Source organism: Ambystoma mexicanum, chromosome 4q, assembly GCF_040938575.1.
Source record: "Ambystoma mexicanum isolate Mex_15411 chromosome 4q, UKY_AmexF1_1, whole genome shotgun sequence".
Taxonomy (NCBI): Eukaryota; Metazoa; Chordata; class Amphibia; order Caudata; family Ambystomatidae; genus Ambystoma; species Ambystoma mexicanum.
In genome coordinates, this window is record NC_090928.1 from 1069373967 (window position 1) to 1069394602 (window position 20636).

General features: G+C 43.7%; 1 protein-coding gene across 1 annotated transcript in view; it reads left to right on the plus strand.

Moving 5' to 3' along the window:
- LOC138468183 (calpain-2 catalytic subunit-like) overlaps nt 1–20636 on the plus strand; it is a 341453-nt gene that overhangs the window by 260183 nt on the left and 60634 nt on the right. Inside the window, exons 14-15 of the mRNA XM_069608634.1 lie at nt 487–546; nt 3634–3691. Of these exons, the coding sequence (XP_069464735.1) occupies nt 487–546; nt 3634–3691 (118 nt within the window). The remainder of the gene's footprint in view (nt 1–486; nt 547–3633; nt 3692–20636) is intronic.

Below are 20636 nucleotides of genomic sequence, written 5' to 3' on the forward strand. Positions count from 1 at the left end.
ATCAGGTCAGTTGCATGGAGGTTGCTAGGTGACCGATCGGGTTCTGGCAAATTCACGGCCCTGTCCGTGTTGGTAGACTCGCCATTGGAAAGTCATTGCTCGTGTAGCAAACTGGTTGCTATGCAACCGCTGCACTGCATGCAGGCTGCGTCTAGAGAACTGTATCAATAGTACCCGGTCACTGATCAGTAGTCTATCCGTTCCCGAGGAGAAAAAAAGTGGAGTAAGCTATACCATTGATGGTGTGTCAACCAGGCCAGCCCGCAGCAGAGGATTTCAGATATTTTCGGTGGTATGGCCTAACTTGCGACAGCCTGGCTTGCTGCTTCATTGCTCGATGGGGGGGCCCTCGACTGGGTAGATCTTAATGCCAGGTGCCTTGTCTGTGGAGAATAGAAATTCCCACAAGGGAAGATAGTACCAGAACGAATGCATTGGCTTCTTTTTAATGTCTTCTTTTTTTTTATCATGGTTGCCTGCTTCTAGGTGGACACAGACGCAATTGACGCTAACTTCGAAAGACTGTTTCAGCAGTTGGCTGGAGAGGTAGGTACAGCGGTGCGCACCTACTGTTGCTTTGACCTTATCTACATTTCAAACGTTCACCAGCTAACTGCATTTTCTGATTTTTCTTTTCACTCATGCCTAGGAGGGTGTGGAGGTACAGTCATGTATACATTATTTGCCATTGTTTTACAGTGTTAATGCGTGGTTCTCATTTTTCATTCACCAGTGCTGTTCTGTAGATCCTTGTATTTTTTTACATTCGAGTTCTTCTTTTTTTCTTTTTTTTGATTTCTTAAAACCACAGGGAGGACTTCATCTGCCCTCTCATATAAGTGGGCAGATGCTGTCCGCCCTTGTATACTACAGAGCCGCACTGTTGATTGAGTCTTGTGCAAGGTGGCAGCGCCCGGCTAGTGTGGCGTGGGAAGCATTTCTGCATGGTTGCGGTGTCTCGTCGGTGTAGTTTGAACAGCCTTAATGTTTTACTTGAGTGCAGAGATGCAGTGTTGCGGTGTGTCTTCGGCATAGCAGCTGTGCCAGGCATGTCACATCTGCATGCCTAGGCTTATACCATTTGCTTCGCCACAGCGTCACTCATGACATTTGGATGTCGGCATGCTTTTCCTGCAGTCCTGGCCACAAGCGCAGCGGTGGGCAGGTGTTTCTACTCTGTAGCTGCAGTGGAGCGAGTGTGTGCTGTGAGCAGGTGGCTTTTACCTACTGCGGATCCAGTGTCATACGGCCACCAAAGGCCTTCATGTGGCTCTAACTGCCATACAATGCTGGTGACAACATTGGGGAAATTCCTTAGGAAGGAGGGTTACGTGTCAGTGTTTTACGTTTGTGAAGTCGCCAGCATGGGCTACATCTACGCGCGTATGCAGCTATCCTACGCTGCTGCCGCCATACACTTCCGGTAGTTGAAAATGCCTCGGTGAAACTCTCGACCGGAAGAAGACCATGCTATCCTTATGGTAAGACAGTCATTCTGATTCAACACTCCCCTACCTTTAATGCACAGGCTCAAAATGACTGGAGCCTCCCCAGACCACTCCCTCAACTGGAAAATATAGTTGAGAAAAGGCTCCTAGCTAAATGCTGAGGCTCAGGAAACCATTTTAGACTATCTAAGCCATTTATGTAGATCTATGGGGCCACAACCTTTCGCACATAGACGAAGAGATGGTGGCTCCAGATCCCTAGAACTAGCAATGAATGTTGGGCATGACACGTGGCCAGACTTTGCAAAGACCCATGTGTGTAGTTGCATGCAAGCCACTTTGACTTCCTGGAGTGTTTCCGACACCCAGGTATGCTTTGCATCGTCTGTGCATGGTGTTCATGTGTCTGCTCTTTCTGCAATACAGAGTCATCAAAGCCGGCCTTCTGCTTGAAGTTCTCCATGTTAGGCAAACTAAGCTGTCAAATGGGCGTAGGACTCCAACCAGCACAGCTCAGTCGCCCATCGTGGAACATGCCTTCAGAGTCTGTGTTAATGCACTACCAAGGTCTATATTGCAGAAATTGTGCAGGCAGCATCGCAGTCATCCGCCCCTTGTTTATTGCCAACACCATGGGTGAGGGGGGTAGCTCGAGGACGGAGCGTTTACCTTGGAAGCAAGACCACTGAAGCGCAGCACAGGTTCGAATCCCGATCTCGCGCTTGGAAACCAATCTCTGGTAATAAGCGCGTCATGCAAGAACAATTAAAAAAAAAACCACACAATTGTGATATTGCATATTGGGCTGTAGATGATTGGGCAGTCTCTTCTGCTTTACACTCTGGGTCACCCCACTCCCCCATGACTTTGGTTTGGGATGCATAGGATCCTACCACTGCCCTGAGAGGCCAAATCTCTTCCCAAGGCGAAGCTGGCAGCAGGGGTGTGGGGGTTGGCCTCAGGAGATACTCTGTATAGGATGGTCCGCGCTGATTGCTTTTCCCAAGGTGCGATCAGGCTTGGACTGGCCTATAGGCCAATAACCGAACCAAAAATGTAAAATGTTAGTGTGGGCCAGTTTTTTTGTTGTCCACTATGTGGCTAGAAGTTTTGACCATTGTTACTGAATTAATATTCTTTAAATTGCACAATTTGCATCACATTTGATCAAAAAACTCCCCATTTGGGTACTATTCAGTCTCTCGCAAAAGGAATGAATTGCCATTTGCAAATATGGCCCACTTTTTCATTGGTGCCCGAGACCGTTTTATGCCCCAGTCCGACCCTGGATGCTACCTGCCTTCAAACGTAGGGCGGGGGGCTCCAGGGTCCCACAAAGATGGCTGTATTCTTCTAAGAACCCACCCTTTCGAGGGCCTTCAAACCATCCCCTGTACTAGGGATTGCTGCTTGCAAACTGTATGGAGCTGCTCCATGGCCGTACACCGCACTCTCTGTCTTAACTGACTTGGTGGCTGTGGAGAAAACCGTGCCATTCCTTTGGAAATCTGGATCAAGGTGTTGATTTGCATACCGCTCACCCAGAATGTTAGCGCCTTGTTTCAGTTCAGGTAACAGGACTACAGGTGTTATGATATGATTGGTTATTTTTAACGCGCTTAATACCGAGAGGTTTCTAAACGCGGACCCGTGGATCAAACCTGTGTTGCTCCGTGTTGTCTCGCTTCCAAGCCGAGCACGCTGCCCCTGAACTATCCTCCCGAGACGTGTTATCTCCTCACCTCTTCTACACCGTATTGTTCATGACTGGATTTATTTCTGGTCTTCTGTCAAAATGAGGTTGGGTCTTTGAACGAGGGAAGAGGCGGACCAACATTCTTCGCCCAAATTGCAGTGAAGTATTTCTTTTATGTTTGTGAAATCGTGTGGAGATAAAAATTACATAGAAATGGGGTGGTGTGAAGAATTTTGGTCTGTGTGCAAATGACCTTAGACAGGGATTCTGACCAAATTGAATGCTAACATGCGGAGAAGAAATTCAAATTCTTAAAGTGGCAGAAGTCTCCAAATATCTATCTCTCCTCCGAATCTGCCTGCTAACCCCAGATCAGTAGCTTTGCCATTGCAAGCAAACTCTGCCTGCCTGGGTTTTCATCCCCCTGCTTGCTTGGTGTGCTCTACAGTTTTCTTCTGCTCACGGCTAATCTCATTTATTTCTTCACAGGACAAGGAGATCTCTGCATTTGAGCTGTGCAATATTCTGAAGAGAGTGATATCCAAACGTAAGTCTTTTCCATCTGCGAAAACTCCAACAAGTTTTAATTGTTTCGATGCTGCACCTTCACCAGATTCCATCCCTTCAGCAGGCTCTGCCCTATTTGGCTAAACGGCACCCCTTTGCCGCCATCTTGTCTGGCTCTACAACCTAAGGCTGAGGGAATTGGAAAGTTATTGATTTTATTCTTAAGTCAAGCCTGGTGTCTCCTATGTTATGTTAGTTGACGTGTTTTCAGGTATCTGCTCCCAGGAGTTGGAAAAGGCAGTGTGCTTTACCGTTAAGTGCACTAGAAGTACTTCATAAGGACAATTGCCTTCTGAGGTGGTGATCAGGACACAAGCTGGCTGTCAACTGGACACAAGTGAGGGAGGGATGGAATGAGGACATTTTGATTCAATGCTAATATCTATTTTCTCATGAGTCTCCAGCTGTCACCACGTGAGAAGCAACAGGTCAGATCTGTAATATGAATGCTTCATATCGGGGGCAACAGGTTTATATTTGGAAGCAAGACAACGCAGAGCAACACGGGTTCGAATCCTGGTCTCGCGCTTAAAGACTAGTCTCCAGTATTAAGCGCGTAATAAACAATCAATTTGTTAATGAATTCAGGCAACCTAACTACATTTCTGAATACGGTCTGGTCAAATTGTGACGTGTATGAAATATATGCAGGTGGTACATCCACATCTCAAAGAAGTGTTGATTTAAAAAGCACCTGAACTCCTTATGGTTAAAGAGCTGGTGTTGGCTGGGGTCAAAAACAAGATGAGGCAAGTTACCTCCTGCTACCTCCAAATCCTTTGGGCTGGAAAAAGATTACAAATTTCACTTGTGATTGTGCCATTTTTTTAAACTGTGCTCGAGCATAAACGCCTCCATGGAGTAAAGCCAGTTGGGGAAGGTTCTTGGAACCTTTGGGCGAGCATTCTCACGGTGAACGAATGGATAAGGGTGACCCTGAACATTCTTGGATGGGAAGAGCAGTTTAGTGCTGTTGCTTTCGTTTGAGGTACTGTTTCACAGTAAAAGTCCAATCTTGTATTTATAATCTAATTCATATAAAGGTTACTTATAAACGCAACTGTTATGAATTGTGCACCATACTTTTCAGTTGGTTCTCCTGGTAGTGCCGAGCACATAGCTGAATGTCACCAAAGACACATGATGAACACAGCAGGGATGCCATTTGTCTGATTGGCAGCTACTGCAAAGATGGCTGAGCGGATATCTTGATGGGACATCAGACCTTTCATCTTTACAGCTGTGAAACAGTGTGTACCTTTGGCACACCATTTATTTTCTCTGAAACCTCTGACTTTACTTGCACATTTAGATTTACTCTTCATCATGTTCTCTTCTGTACAATCTATTTAATGCTTTAATTTTGTGGGCAACCACAGACCTCCTAAATGGGGGGGCCCAAGAGGGCCAGTAGTGGTTGCTTCTGAACATCATTTTAGTGCCCACCTTTGGGAGCTCTGTGTTTGACTTACACATAGACATGCGTTTAATATTGTAAAATGATCAACCTTTTTATCCTTTACTTTTCGAAAGGAAAAAAAACCTCCTCTGTTTTGCATTGGCTTAAAAAATGCATGCCATGTGCATTTTAACATAAGTGATGACTTAGCACAGTGTATGTGTGAGAGCATTAGAAATAACTCCAGTGATGATGGGGAGTGGCACCAACCAAACAAATGAGGGCCTAGCTGTTTTGCGTATTAACTGGCATTGTGGGAACAAAGGATGACCAAAGAGCTTCATATATGGTATATACGTCTGTGAGAGTTGTATGGCTGAATCAGTAAATGCCTTATGCACGCTGTGTTTGGTACACATTTCCTTATTTTTTTTTTTTTAAAACCAGTTTCACCCTAACAAGAAAGCTTTTTGTAAATAACAAGCATGCATATTTAGAAAATGTATATGCTTGTTTCATACATTCTTCACCCTTCTTCACCACTCCCCCCTAACTCTCCTCCCCTACCGCTCCCCCCTATCCCTACACATCCCTTCCCCTCCCTCCTTCCCCCACATCCCGATGACCTCATATAAGACGCTGAATGAAAGCCCTTCCTCACCACTCCCCCCTGACTCTCCTTCCCTACCACCCCCCATCCTCTACCCATCCCTTCCCCTCCCTCCTTCCCCCTCATCCCGATGACCTCATACACCGGAAGCTGTAACACCTAAGGGTGTTCAGTTCACCTGTGAATTCCCCCCCCTCCTTACTCTTGTTAATTGTTCCATATACTGTACCACTAGTTTGTTTCAAGTTTGTAAATATGCTTCTTTCTTATGTACTGTTATTCTGTAAAGTGCTTTGGAGTAAAGCGCTATATAAACACAATAAACATAAACGTACATACAGGTGTGGCCAGCAAAGACTTTAGCTGTCAGTGTGCAATGACTAGTAACACCTCAAAATCTCTCACACCTTGCTGTGGGTCAGACAGCTTTCGAGAAACCAAACAAACTTTATTTTATAAAATGTCAACATGTAAATTTAAATGAACTGCTACAACAATTCTGGTCCAGTGGAAATCTGCCACCTTAGACCATGGCCTAGTCTGCCTCATTGTAAATACGTCAGTGTAAATGTTGCATTCAAGTTACAAAAAGGGTGAGCCACCAATGTCATTGTAGATGCATTTAAACAGAGGACCTTTTGTAACTCTTCAGTTCGAAGGGTTTAATGACATTGCCTGTGTCACTGAGGAACTATACTATCAATCGATATTAATCTGTCCTTGCATGTGGCTGATTGAATTAGATATGTTATGTTGGAGTGTATGTAGAAAACACACAGAATGTGTATCTATGCATGGTTTTGAGGCACGTTACAGACTTCAGTTTTTTTTACAATACTTTATAAATGGTGAAATAATTAGAGTTTGCAACTTCATTCACAAACCTAAAGGAATGTTTAGTTGATGTGAACCAAGTAGACAAAAGGTTCTGGTTGTGTAGATGCATCCGATATTGCTAATAGAAACCCAACAGGCCTGCCTAGTGTGTATTTCCACCCCACTGTGCTACCATACACTTTAGACCCTCCCCAGGTCCATCTTTCATATTCTAGTATGTCTGATTTTCCTAGGCATTTTTCGAGTCAATGATCAAAGGAGTTCCACCTTCCCTTTCTTGTCAATTTGAGATGGATTTCCAAAATGAACCCTGGGGGTGGACTTTGTTAGGCCACCGTATTATGGTGAACATGGAGACACTGAGGACTAACCAACCCCAATTAAGGTTAGGAAGCAGAGATGGAAGGCATAGTCTCAGGAGGGCTGTGAGTGTTCTCAGGCTACAAGTCCACACAGAACAGCATCAATAATTCAAGTTGGACAAGTAAGTACACAAACATACAATGATTTATTAGGCCTTTAAAATACGCAGTAAAGAAGTAAAACCTTGAATCAAATATTGTCACAAACGTACTATTTAACAGATCTATGCATGCACCGTTAGGAGAAGAAAAAAGCGTGTACTTCAATAACCAGTGAAACGCAGGCAAGCACTTATATGCATGACATGTATTAAAGACCCTTGGAATAACCACAGAGTAGCTCCCCTAACACTTAATGAGTCCATCCCTGAGATGGTTTGAGGCCTTGTTCCGCAAAGTCATCAGTTCTGAAGTTATACTTCACTGGTAGGTTTATAAAGAGATTTTGGCGATGCCAGTGGTTATGGTTATGATCAAAAAGTCAAAGTATGTAAAGGTCAGGTAAGCAAACTAACTCGATCCCAGTCACTAGGATAGGCCTAGAAAGGGATGCTTGACCATGCCTCCACTGACCAAAGTCAGGAAAGAGTAGTTTAGGGACAGGACTTTATGCCCATGTAACCCTAATTGAGAGCAGGGGGGGGAGGGTGGAACGGGTATGTTAACTTATCCCCCTGGCTCCAATTCCTCCAGAGACCACTGCTGAGGTTCTGGAATCCATTGGTAGGACACAGTCTTCTGTGCTTGGTCCGGTCGAGGCAGGTGGGTGCAGTGGTCACTTTCAGATGCAAGAATTAGTTGCGGTTGCTTGCAGTGCTTAAGAATCTGTTCCAGGCACCTTCCAGCCAAACAGCCACATGAAGAAAAGGATGCGGAAAAAGATGGAAAAAGGCCATATTGCAGTGGGAGTAACCATGGTCAGGCTGCGACAGGTGATCTTCCAGGGACGAACAAAGAAGCAGGTCCTGCTTGGTTTCCGTTGATGAAAGAAGGCTGATGAATCAAGTGCTGGCGTCGTGTTGTACACGTTGAAGATCTTATAAGTTCCAAGGATGCACTGAGACAAGTGACAGCTGCAGCAAGGTAGCCCAGGACAGAGCTGGTCATTAACTGGGTGGTCCAGTGACACTTCTGAAGACTCGGAAGGTGTGGATCCTCCAGGAGGGATTGAGACTGATTGCTCCCAATGGTCCAGGCGTTGAAGCACTGACGAGGGTCTTCTTGAGATCAGGCGCAGGAGCAGGGCTATCAAATTGAAAGCTCTAATACTGATCTTCCACATAAGCAGATACTACAATGATACGAGAGATATTGGAGATTGAATCATTGGTTGTCAACACAGATGCTGATTTTCAGGGCCACTCTTGGAAACTACTTGCATGTTTTTAAGGATGACGGTTGAGCATACGTCTTAACGGTACTAGGCGTGCATGGGTTGGAATAGGACATATTGCATGCAATTGCAGTTACAAAACATTGGTGAAATCCATTGTACATGTCTGTGAGAAGCAGTGAAAGAGCGATCTGCAGCGGGATGCGCTGTTTGTTCTGTGGCAAAGGAGTCTGTCTACTGTGGCTTGCTGGAAATATAGGCGGAGCCCAGCATTGGAGCAGTGGTCTTTAAAACTCCCCAGTACGTGCGTAGCGCCACGTGTGAGAAGCGGTCTGTGGCCAGAGCAGGCAAGGTGGGATAAAGATAAGCCCTGAAGAGCTCCTAACATGCTGGGGAAAGTTCCTGGTAAAACAAACATTAGAACTTGCGTTAAACAAAAAAGCCATTTGGAAAGCAAATGGTTATTGGAGGGAGGAGAAAGATGATGGCAGACATAGAAATAAAGAGCTCAGCCTCGCAACAAGAGAATCCAACAACCATAGTTAACAAGATTCCCATTGAAAATCCATCAATTGGCCATATTACTGCTATTTTCAAACCAGGTGGAAAAATAAAAGGGGGGGAGGGTAGACCCAACAATTGCCTGCTGCTGTGTGCACAGGAAAGAATAATATCCGCATTACATCAGGTACTTCTCTTGGAGAGATCGATCAGTCTTTGCTCGATCTGTGCTACCGACTTTGTAGCACGTCGAGAAATACTCAAGACAAAAGCGATGAGAAAGAAATTGTGACTGCATTATTCTCTGACGAAGCAGTTGAATCAAGTGTGCTTCAAAGACTCTCAACCACTCCCAACTTTTTTCCACTTACTCTGTACTCTCCGCCCTGTGTCTGCCCTGCTGCTGTCATTACATCCGGTCTTGAGCCGGGTGAAACTGGTGTTGAAGAGGCTCCATGGAACATACACCATTCAAGAGAAGAGAATTCTACTTCAATTGGCACTCCACTACCAAATGTCCTACTTAACTTTGCAATTAAGAATTTGCTAAAACTATGCGACCAGATTTATATGGAGACCCAGAAGCATAATGAGTTACTTGAGTCCCCGCAGTCATCTAAAAAGCAATACTCACAGCAGTGCATCTCATGAAATGCAAGTTGGCGGGAAACAAATGCTAAACTCACCTCCCATTGCTATTAACAGCCCAGACGATGACGAAAAACCTACAACCACAAACAATCAAAATGGGCTCCCCTCTTACATACCCCACTCATAAGCAAAGACATAGACATGAAAAGCTATGCTAATTACAAGGAAATGAAAGAGAAACTATACCCTGTTGACTCAGACTTGGATGAGCAACCACAACTGTTAAACTCTACAATTGTGTATCCTCGCGGATAAACAAAACAAACGAGGAAGAGAGAGATCAGAAAGAATAAACGTAGACAACAGAATATGGGGACACTCACTAGCTGGCGGCTACACTAAAGTAATACCAGCAATGCTGACCCCTTAGCATCATCCCTTAGCCAAGTAAACCAGACTGAACCTGTTTTGAATGAAAAGCGCCCTAGCGCTCAAAACTTGAAGAAAATGGGTTTGCAGCACAATGATTTTTCAAAGCCCGAAAACTGAAGGTGCACATGACAAAGAGACAGCACACGTGTTTGACGTACGCATAGTAGTCATTAATTAAAACATTGATTTTAAGATAAAAAGCACATAAATAGAACTGCACTAGTGAACCTATTTTCGAAAATACCCTCCCTCCGTATCTTGAAATCGTGTGATTTTGATTTTATAGAACTGACGAAAAGAGGGCTTGGTGCAGTATCTTGAATCTATTGTGTTCTGCCTTCCACTGCTTCTTTGATTAGGAGCCAACACGAATCACTGGACTATCTGGGTTGTGACCTAGACAATGAGTTAGCAAATATACTTGAAACTCCCTGCTGTGAACACTGCTGTGCTACAAAACAGAAAAACAATTCTCCATAAGGCTATGCAAAACAGTAGTGAAGTGGGACTAATTACCTCTCTCTAAATCCGCTCAATATCGGACAGATTTTCACACTTGTTATTGCTAGACTAACTTCCATGTTTTCCAAAACATTTCAACAGTTTATTTATGTACCAAAATAGCAACATAAAAAATAAAAACAGTTAAGATTCTTCATGTGCACTTTCCACAAGGCACATTTGCATGAAACAAACACAAATGATCTATGCCTTATTATATCAATGTTTTACCAAAGATTGTGGTCCGTGCGTGACGAGTTTGTTGTGTACATACGAATTGACGATCTGTTTTCATAGCATAATATGTTCATCAATTCAACTAGCATTTCATTCTATCTACTGAAAAAGAGACTGGTTTTTCTGGTCTCTCATAGTCTAGGATTGTTGTAAATCCACCGGATATGTCTACATATGTTTCGGCCTCAAAAGATGCATTGGGCGCTATCCCTAGCGTCTTTTCTTTTTGTTGCGGCCATCTTCAGGACAGGTGTATTTCTTAGAGTTAGCGAAAAAATCACAAAAGCCCCTTAGTTTTTTTCAGCCCAACCACTACAATACAAAAACCATTAAAACATTTTTTTTTTAAACCATGAGCAGAAAACCATGGGTATGGGTTTTTTAAACCACAGATTATTGTGAAAAACTGACCTGATTGTATACGCGGTCGGATTTGAGCTTCTTAATTCCAGAAGATTAACTTCTTTCTTCTATATAATGGAAGACTGCTCTCTTCATTTTTGCAGATTTGTTTGCTTGTTAGTTTTCATACTTGCAGCATTAGCTAAACCATTCCCTCTAACGCGCTATTCTCTATTTTCTGTATCATGATATCTTTTCTACCGCAAGTATTTTCATATTCTCAGTTACATTAGCGCAATTTCAGGCTTATGTCTTATTGCTTGCCCTTTAGATTGCTTTTAGCAAGTGCTAAGGTGAAGGAAGGCTCTGCTTGCATTGTTCACTGGAAACCGTTTGTTTCCTTCTTCCGCTTGCCTCTGCGTCTGTTCGGATGTTTCAAAAAACAAACGAAACACAGGCTTTCTTGCGATTAATGAAATCTGTTACAGCGCGGTCACGTGACCTGATAGCACTGGCATGTGACATTCAAAGAAGCTAGTATTTGCTCCCTTCCATTTTTTTTCCTTTTTACTGCATAATAGCCTCATCTTGGGAGGGTAGTTCACCCTCTATAGATCGGCGTTAGTTCGTTCAGTAAACCATTTTTCTTTTTTTTTTAAACAGTATTTCAATGAAGACTGATATTTTTGCTCCATAGTCATATGAACTAATGGATATGTCCTATAATATTCAACATTTAAAATTCTGCTGTTTTTACCTACACTGCGGTGGGGTTTGTATCGCATGTCCACGCCAACCTAAGAGCCTAGTTAACTCTCTATCAATCAGCCTTTTTTAAAATTCTATATATTTGAAAAGAACTTTTTATTTTTTAAGGAACTTTTTGTTTTTTAAGGTGTATTTAAATGAACTCATTTTATAAATGTAGGTGTTATTGAGCTATACAGAGCCTACAGTTGGTTCCCCTTATTTCTTTTTCATTTTTTCTTTTTAGCTCGAATCAGCTGTTAATATATAGAGTACTGACTTAACATTTAATCTGGCGACAGACAGTGTTTGGATTCATTTTGTAGCACAGGACTCATGACTTCCCATATTACCAGTCAACATGTTGTTACCCCCGGCTTTACATTGCAAAGTGGTTTAGTTGGGCCTAGTTCTCATAGGATATTGGTTGCACTTTTTAATCTTGTTTGCTTGCAAAAGGTGTTCTCGTATCTGTCTAGGAAGTTGTTATTGTTGTATAGCCTCAGTATTACTTATTCTACATGAGGATTCCCCATTCTACCAAATTGTTAAGGCCATTCCTCACTGTGTCCACGTTGTAGATCCATTTTTGTTCGCTTTTCTTTAAAGCAAAATCTGTCACCACCTCAATTCGAAACGCTGACCATTTGAATTATAAACTAAAAGATCTCAGTTGGTTTATGTCTGTAGCAGTGGTGCAAGTGCTTAGTCTAACAAATGGAAGCTTCACAGAAATGAGAATTTAAAGTTGCCTCATGGACCACAAGAGGCCACTCTTAACAGAAAGTCCATCTCTAAGTTCTCGCACAGCATACCCTGCATTTATTATGCATGAGACATGGTTAATCAGTAACCTTTATTTGGATAGTCATGTTATGTACCAGGCGAACGCAAAAAAGGGCTTAAATGGACACCCCTATGGCAGCTTGATTACTGCAGTGTGCCATGAATTCCAATCAAACAGAAAAGATATGATAAATACAAATTATAATGTATTAGCAATAGAAATTAAATCCAAGTATTCCTTAGAGGCCCCAAATATCCTGATAACCATGATCCCCTAATTTGATTATATTGATGTAATATTTAATTTGATTATATTGATGTAATAATTACTAAATTGGCTATGCCTACTAATATGTATTTGCTTGGAGGCGTCTTAAACGGCGTATCCATGATGGAAGAACATTATGAAAATATTGCTTCTAACGTTTTGACATACCCCAAGACTAACAACAAAGGAACAGAATTAGTTTGATAGAATGGGATGTATGGCCTTTAAACTGTAGGATGTTTAGTGACACCCCTGGTAGACCCACGTGGTCAAAATGCACTAAGCATATGACGTTGGACTACTTATGTGGAAATTTGTCATTATTACAGCATGTAATTGTCCCCCACTCTCAATATGGTGACCAGTCCATTCTCTGTATCGACCTAAATATGTCGATGCGTCATGTGAAATATAGGACCCTGATTCATTTGGCTCCCAGTAATAGTGGAGCCCCTATTAAATGGTCTGCCACCAAGATCAAAAAGATGCGCTGAGAAATACGGCAGATGGTAGAAGAACCCCACACTGTATTGAATTCTTTGAAAAGGGTTGAAATAAAGCAATTGTTTGAGAAGCTATCCAGATATATTGTAGAGTCAAAACCTAACCCCTTGACCGTCGCAGGAAAAGAGAAAAAACGTTGTTTTGATCTAGAAAAACATCATGCTAAAAGACGGCTCCATAAAAAAACGAGAGGTCCCCTGGGAAGTGCCCAGAATAAGGCAGCAAGACTTATCATTGTCCTCAAGCCCAGGGATTGCATCTCTCCTTCCCTGTAAAGCCTTCACTGGCTCCCGGTCTCAGCACAGATTACATTCAAATCCCTCTATATCATCCAAAAGGCTGTCTGGGGCCACGGACCACTTTATCTTCAACGCTGCCTGACCAAATACTCCCCTTCTAAACTCCCTCATTCCTCTGGCACCAACTCCCTGGATGTGAAGTGGTTTACTAAACAGAGAGTTGGTGGTCGATCACTTTCCTCGGTAAGCTCCCTTCTGTGGAATAGCCTCCCTCACCCTCTGCGTCTTGAGCAGGACCTCCTCAAGTTCTGAAAAAGCCTCAAGACCTTTCACTTTACGTCTTCCTTCTCATCCTCTCTTCCCTGCTAATTGTACAGTAGCGTGACTGATGTGCAGGGTCCTTATGTATCCTCAGGGCCCTGACCCCCCCACATCTTTCATCCCATCCGCTGTCTTTACTGTACTTTTCTAGGCTCACCCCCCCCCACCCCACCCCACGGGAGGTTGCAATTACGTTTCTCTTCTGAGCACTTCAGCCCAAGATATTAGACTTGTACCGTGACAAGTTTTGTAAATAAAGTCCAGTCTCTTGCATACAGCATGCACCTGGTTGCAGTTGGGTGACTTGAAGCATAAGAATTGAGCACTTAGTACAAAGATGAGCTGAAGATCAGGGGTGTGAGCACAGTCTCTATTGGGGCCTGGGGTAAGACTCCCAGCCTTCCTGTCAAAAGAATGTCACGGTTCACTGGACAGTAACTCAACTCGCGGAGTTTCTCCCGGATCATGCATAACCAAGCGCTTAGCAGATTCAAATTCGGTTAGGCCTCCAACACCTGTTTTCGTGATTCTTATTTTGGGATTTGGGACACCCCTGGAAGGAAGCCTGGGGTGATGGGGGGGAAAAAAGGGTCACCCAATTACTTTGACTGTAATAGCTGTGGGCAAGAAATATGTTATGGTAACAAATTATCCCGTGATCTTTGCTGTATAGGAATTAATTGAGTTAACATAATTAAATGTGCCAGGGGTCTAGATGAGTTACGAGAGTGTACATGTAATGGATGACTTAAAGAGCAAACCGGGAGTGAATTATAGCAATTTGCATTCAAACAGGCACACGCAGTGCTAGAAATTGAACAGAATTACTCTGGGACACTCTGCTTCTTGGTAGGGGTGAGGGGCCTGAGTGGAGGGTGGTACTGGGCTGAGGGGCATGGCCACAGGTTAGGTCATGCAGCACTGCATCTCTTCATAGAACCCAACCCTGGACATTTTGCATAAACGCAAATTGAATCCTAACAATGCCCACAATTTAGAAACATGTCTGATGGTGCAAGACTGAGCAATTTGAGTAATTGAAGCTGGACTGTTCACTTTATTAGCAATTTTCCACCCCCTCATGAAAAACATGTATATCATTTTTGACGGATGCTAAAATGTATGTGAGCTTTTGTATGTCCCTTGCTTAAGTGCCTCAAGACGTAGCGGGGCTCCGCTTAGTCTGGTCCCGGCCATTTCCTTCCCTGAGAGCATATCGGAATTGCTGCTCTTCTGTCCCTGAAGTTCATTTTCTAATGTTTGGTTGTTTTGCCAAGTCTTCCACTCAATTGCTGGCTTTCTGTTGATACCGACCAGCCCTATGCAGTTTTGCATTATATTTCTTCTTTAACTTTTGCTCTGTCTTTCATTGCTTTGCCGTTATTTCCTTTTACATGTCTTTCCTGTCGGTTCTTTCATCTGCATCTTCACTTTACATGCGTAACTCTGCTACTATCTGTGTATTTCCTATCTGTTGCTGTCTCTTCACTGCCACATTTGTATTTGTATTGCTGTTACCTCTTTCTCTTTGAAACCACCTCACTCCATTGTTTGCTGCAGAATGATGAACCTATAAGTGTGCCACAAATCTAGTGCCTATGGCCGATCATGCTTTAACTGTCTGCTAGAGGTTGCTCAATGCAGTTTTATACAAATCCATAGACAAAATGAATGTCTGTTTGTTGGGCTGCGGAGCCAGCTCCTGGTAGCCCAGTTTGTCAAACTGGGCCGATCCTTCTCGTCAAATGGTGTGCAACCTTTAACCATCCAGATATTTTGGACTGCAGCATAGAACATGTAGTCCAAAACATCAGGAGATAAATGCAGGTTGTAAAACCACTTTTGGTTATCCCCGGCAGCTAAATGGCTCCCTGCAATTTCAAATTTTACACCATTCCAGGTGGAAGTTCTGTGTTTAAACAAACGCAGATCCATTGTCTCCCCCCTTTAATGTCATTGTCTTCTTACCACAACTATCTGCCTCCATTCTCGCACTGGAGCATAGTCTTTTCTCTACTGAAGATCCCTTATATGCAGCTTCTGTTTGCAAACGTGGAGCTGATGAATAGTATGTTGAGTGCATCAGTGTGTAGTCAGGATGAGTGTGTAGTCGGGATGATTGTGTAGACCAGATGAGTGTGTAGATCAAATGAACGTACCAAACGGATGCCGACGGGAGGAGTAGGCAGACAAGAGTACATGCGCTGGGTAGACTGGAGTGCATGCGCAAGAAGATCAGGAGTGCACACGTTTGGAACACATGAGAGCATGCGCGTGGCACACAGGAGAATGAAGGATAGTCTTGAGCACGCAAGGTGAGCCAGAGTACATGAATATGTCGAGCAGACATGAATGTGTAGGACAATCTTGAACGCCTGAAATGAACAAAAAATGCATAGAACGGTCCTGCCCGCACGGAATTGCGTGACATACATTATATGCTTTGGAATGCAGGGAACATTTGAAAGAGCATACATCATAACACACCCCACGCTTACTCTCTCCCTTACACCACCACTCAACTAAAACACAGAGATACTATGACACCATTCGGTATATCTGTTCTCATATCTACATCTCCCGCTCACTCCACAGCACTCTAAGTAAACATTGCTGGTTTCACACCCCCCAGCCAGGCGTTCTCCTCAGGCCTAATGCAGCCACACAACCTTCCTGGATAAAGCCGGCCAGAGCCAACACATACTCCTGATCTCTCAACCACCACACCTACCGCTAAGAAGCAGCTACCACTTGAATTCCGCACCAGCTGCACACATACCTGGTGCGCACACGCACCTTTGGACTCTCTCTTCTCTCTCTACTGACCTGAACTTCGGTTCCCAAGGGCGTTCAACCTACCAGCGCCTTCAGACCATAACAATGGTATATAAGTAGGGTTTCCTGTGTTAGGGGTTTATTTTATTTTACTTCCAGGGGTGTTTTTCCTTTGTTTTCAAAAGCTTTGGGAATCTGTGTTTGTCAGTGTTTTTCCCGTTTGCCCCTTTCAAAAAATCGCGGACAACTGTTTTTTCAGGTGTAAACACAGAAATGTTCTTTTATTGCTTCATTGCGTGCATATGTAGGGTAATCTCTCAGTGCAAGATGTTCTAAGCAATTTCATGTTAATCAAATAATATGTTGCATTCCTACTTCCTGCTGTTTTGTCTAGAAAGGACCATTGGCAAAAGTTTTGCCTGGTGACCTTTCGGTGACCTATGCCTTATTATGAAAGTTAAACAACTTTATTCAGTGGCTGAACTATACTTCTCAACTTGTTCATCTAACCGACACACATGCAACTCTACACAACCGGCATCACCTGCCAGCCACTCTCCATGCAACACACAAACCAAGCACTCGCTCCCCAGCTGCACCCACCGCCCCCAATAAATACCCCAATTCCTAACAGCTCAAAAGACCACCTGCACTAACTCGCATGCAGGCACCTGGCTCTCGCCATCACTCAGCGAAAACTTGAACACACGATGCGCAGTCATGAGCCGACAGTGGCAACTCCTTGCCTGCCTTACCTCGAAACATCGAAAATGACGATCCCAATCCACACCCGCCCCCCTCAAAATCTATATTTTCGCAAAAATGCGAGTAAAAAAAAAACACATGTTCTGGGAATTGCAGTAATGTGATTTGATGTTTTGTTATGATACCGCCCAGCCAATCAAATCGCAAACATTTGGTCTGCTGTCACTAACCCATCCGCATCCCCATCCTTTTTTTTGTTTGTTCTCAAAGGGTCCAAAGTGCCAAGAGGCCAGGTAAATGGCAGAAAGGGCGCTAGGGCGCTATATTAAGAGTATTTAGATAACCTGACGCAGTTTTCCAGGTGACGACCCTCGCCCGCTACACGCAGCTTGCATGGGTCGTGGTGTGCCCCCCTCGCCCCCGATCTGAAAGCGGGGCTGGGGAGCTCGGGGCACACGGGGGCCTGGGGGCAAATTGGAGGAAAAAACGCATGGAAGGGGGCTGGGGAGCTCGGGGCACACGGAGGCCTGGGGGGCACTTTTGCCATTAAAACGCATGGAAGGGGGCTGGGGAGCTCGGGGCACAAAGTGGTAAAAAGCAGAACACACATGACTCACTTACCTTACTGAAGCTACTGAATGGAGTGGAGGGGGGTGGGTCGCGACTCCCGGGCAGGCTGCAGGCTGGATCCTCTGGGGACTGACGGTGATGCCGGGCAGGAGCAAAACAAAGAAGAAGCTGGCTCAGGCTCACTGGAGACGGCAGACGAGTGGCAAGTGGCTGCTGACAGTGCTCTCTGCTCTGTTAGTGACACTGGGGTGTTTTTAAGCGCTTTTTACGCGGGCAAACTGGTGCTGGTATGAATGAGTCACAGAGTGTTAACTGATGACAGTTGCACACCTGCAGAGAGGTAAAGCTGCCTAGAATGCAGGCCCACTCCCCATGCACCGGCGCACCTCCCCTACCATTACAATAACAGCACGAAACCATTCAGTGACTAATGGCCCATCATTAGCAGTTTGGTGCTGGCATTGTAATGGGAGGGGCTGATCTTAGGTGCAGGGAGAACTGAAGTGTTCTTATTGTTGTGCTTATGAAGAAATAAGCACAACAATGAGCGACTAAAACACACGATAAGCAGACAAAACCCTCGACAAGCGACCTATGAAAAAAACACGCGACTTGCTTCAAAAACCAGCCCAAAGTTTGCAATGTGAGGTCCTTATGACCAGGCAGTCAAATCGGCATTTGGCCACAAGGTGGCAATATGGGATAATAAAAAATGATCATTGCAGCGTCAGTAGCAATGTCAGTTCCAATAGACAATGCTTTAACAGAGCTGCTAGGATAGCTCACTGGCAACGTGTGTGTCTTGGAAACAAGACACCATGGTTTCGAATCCCGCTCCCAGCACTATGAAAACCGGACACCCTATATATAAGGCGCTATATAAATGCAAAATAACATAACATAACTTCTCCATGAGCACCACAGCACCTATGCCTCACCCTCCTCCCCTCTGCACTTGCATTCTGAACACTCGCAAGGCATAGTAGGTTCAAACCCATCCCTTTTATTCTCCTGATTTGTTGGTACTATTAATTCAGTTATTTATCTTTGTTGTAATTCATTGTCTACCTTCCCCTGTCCCCACCCTGTTGACCTGTGGGTGCTTTGAAACAGTTTTGCTAATTGTATAAGCGCCTAACAAGTGACCAATAAATAAATAAGAATGTAAAAAGCTATCTAATCAGTATAGAAACTGTTTCAAAAGAAGACCGTCTGAAATTAAACACCCACTGGCAAAATGAAGGGAGCCTTTAAAGAGAACGCGAGCTCTATTTGGAAGCTTTTGAATAAAGGTTGCAAAAATTCTTCCCATCAAATAATAAATAATAAATCCTATTGGGGAAGAGACTTGGGTCAAATATATTGAATCTAAAGTGTATAAAGGTGCATTAGGGCCAGAATTGAGGTCTAAGCAAAAGGAATGGCCATTGAAATTTACAGTGAACAGAATAAAGAGAATCATACCTAAATCTAAAAATTCTCGAGCTCCTGGCCCTAATGGCCTTGCAACCATTGTGATAAAAGAAGACTCAGATATCTGGGCCATTATACTCCATATATAGTTTGCGAGGGTATGTTAAAAAAGTCCAATACCATTTGTCATGGAAGACCTCAATCCTGGTACCGGTGTATAAATCCGGTGATAGGCTCCTCCTTGAAAACAATCGACTCATGTCCCTATTGGACACAACAGGGAAAGTATTTGCTGCTATAGTATTGGACCATCTTCAAAGTTGGGTGAAACAAAACAATCTACTTCACTGCTTTCAAACGGGATTTAGGCCAGGATCATGTACTGCACATATTAGTATGTGGGATGCTATAATCACCAAAGCAAAAACAAGAAACAACCCTAATGTATACATTGTATATGTAGATTTGAGTGCTGCATTTGACAGCGTTGATCAACAAATTCTATAAAATAAACTAAAAACGGTGGGTTGCCTGCAATGGTTACTTGAGCTAGTAATAGCCCGCCATACTAATAATTGTGCTCACATCCAATTAGACAACCAAGGACTTCCGGCAGGGCCAATCAACCTAAACAAAGGCGTGAAACAAGGATGCTTCATAGCAGCACTTATAATTTGTATTCAGCTAACCACCTCACAAGATTAGAAACAAATGCCCTCCCACATTTAGGGCTACACGCGTAACTGCCATGTTATATGCAGATGATGTAGTCATTGTTGATCACACATTTAGCAGGATGAAAGGGATGCTATATAGACGATGGTTCCTCCTTGTCATATCCTATAGGCTGGAGGCCGTAGCTATCAGTGATCTCAGATGGCTAGACCAAGTGTAAGGCTTTCTTTGGCATACTACCCTCCAGTTATCTTCCTCATGCTCTATTAAATATGTGAGATTGGAACTTGGGTTACTTTCTCTTAAGGATACGATACTGTTGCATAGAACCCTTCTTTCCCTAAAAGCCGTAACTAATCCTGAATGTCTGGTGCTAAAGGTTCTAGGAGACAAAGCCATCTGTCAACAAAGTGGTACCTACATAGGCCAATATAAAAAGAACTTGTATGTGAATTGTATTCGTAATTGAATTGGTTGATAGGTAAACGCTGTGGTGGAAATTATTGGATCCTGAAAGGGGCATTTACAAGTAGGCTAAATAGGTGGGACTGGGTAAACCACTATGGCTGTCTACGTAATTTACACAAGTAGGTACAAATAGAGGGAATTGTAGACACTTTTTTACGCCCTCAAACATACCTGTTCAAGTGCCCAGATCCGGCAGTCTGCAAATTTAGATTGCTCTTGCGCACTAATCGACTCCCGGTAAGAGCATGATGGGGATCAAAATGGAAACGATCTAAACAGCAAAGAACTTGTCGTATGTGTAAGAGCAGT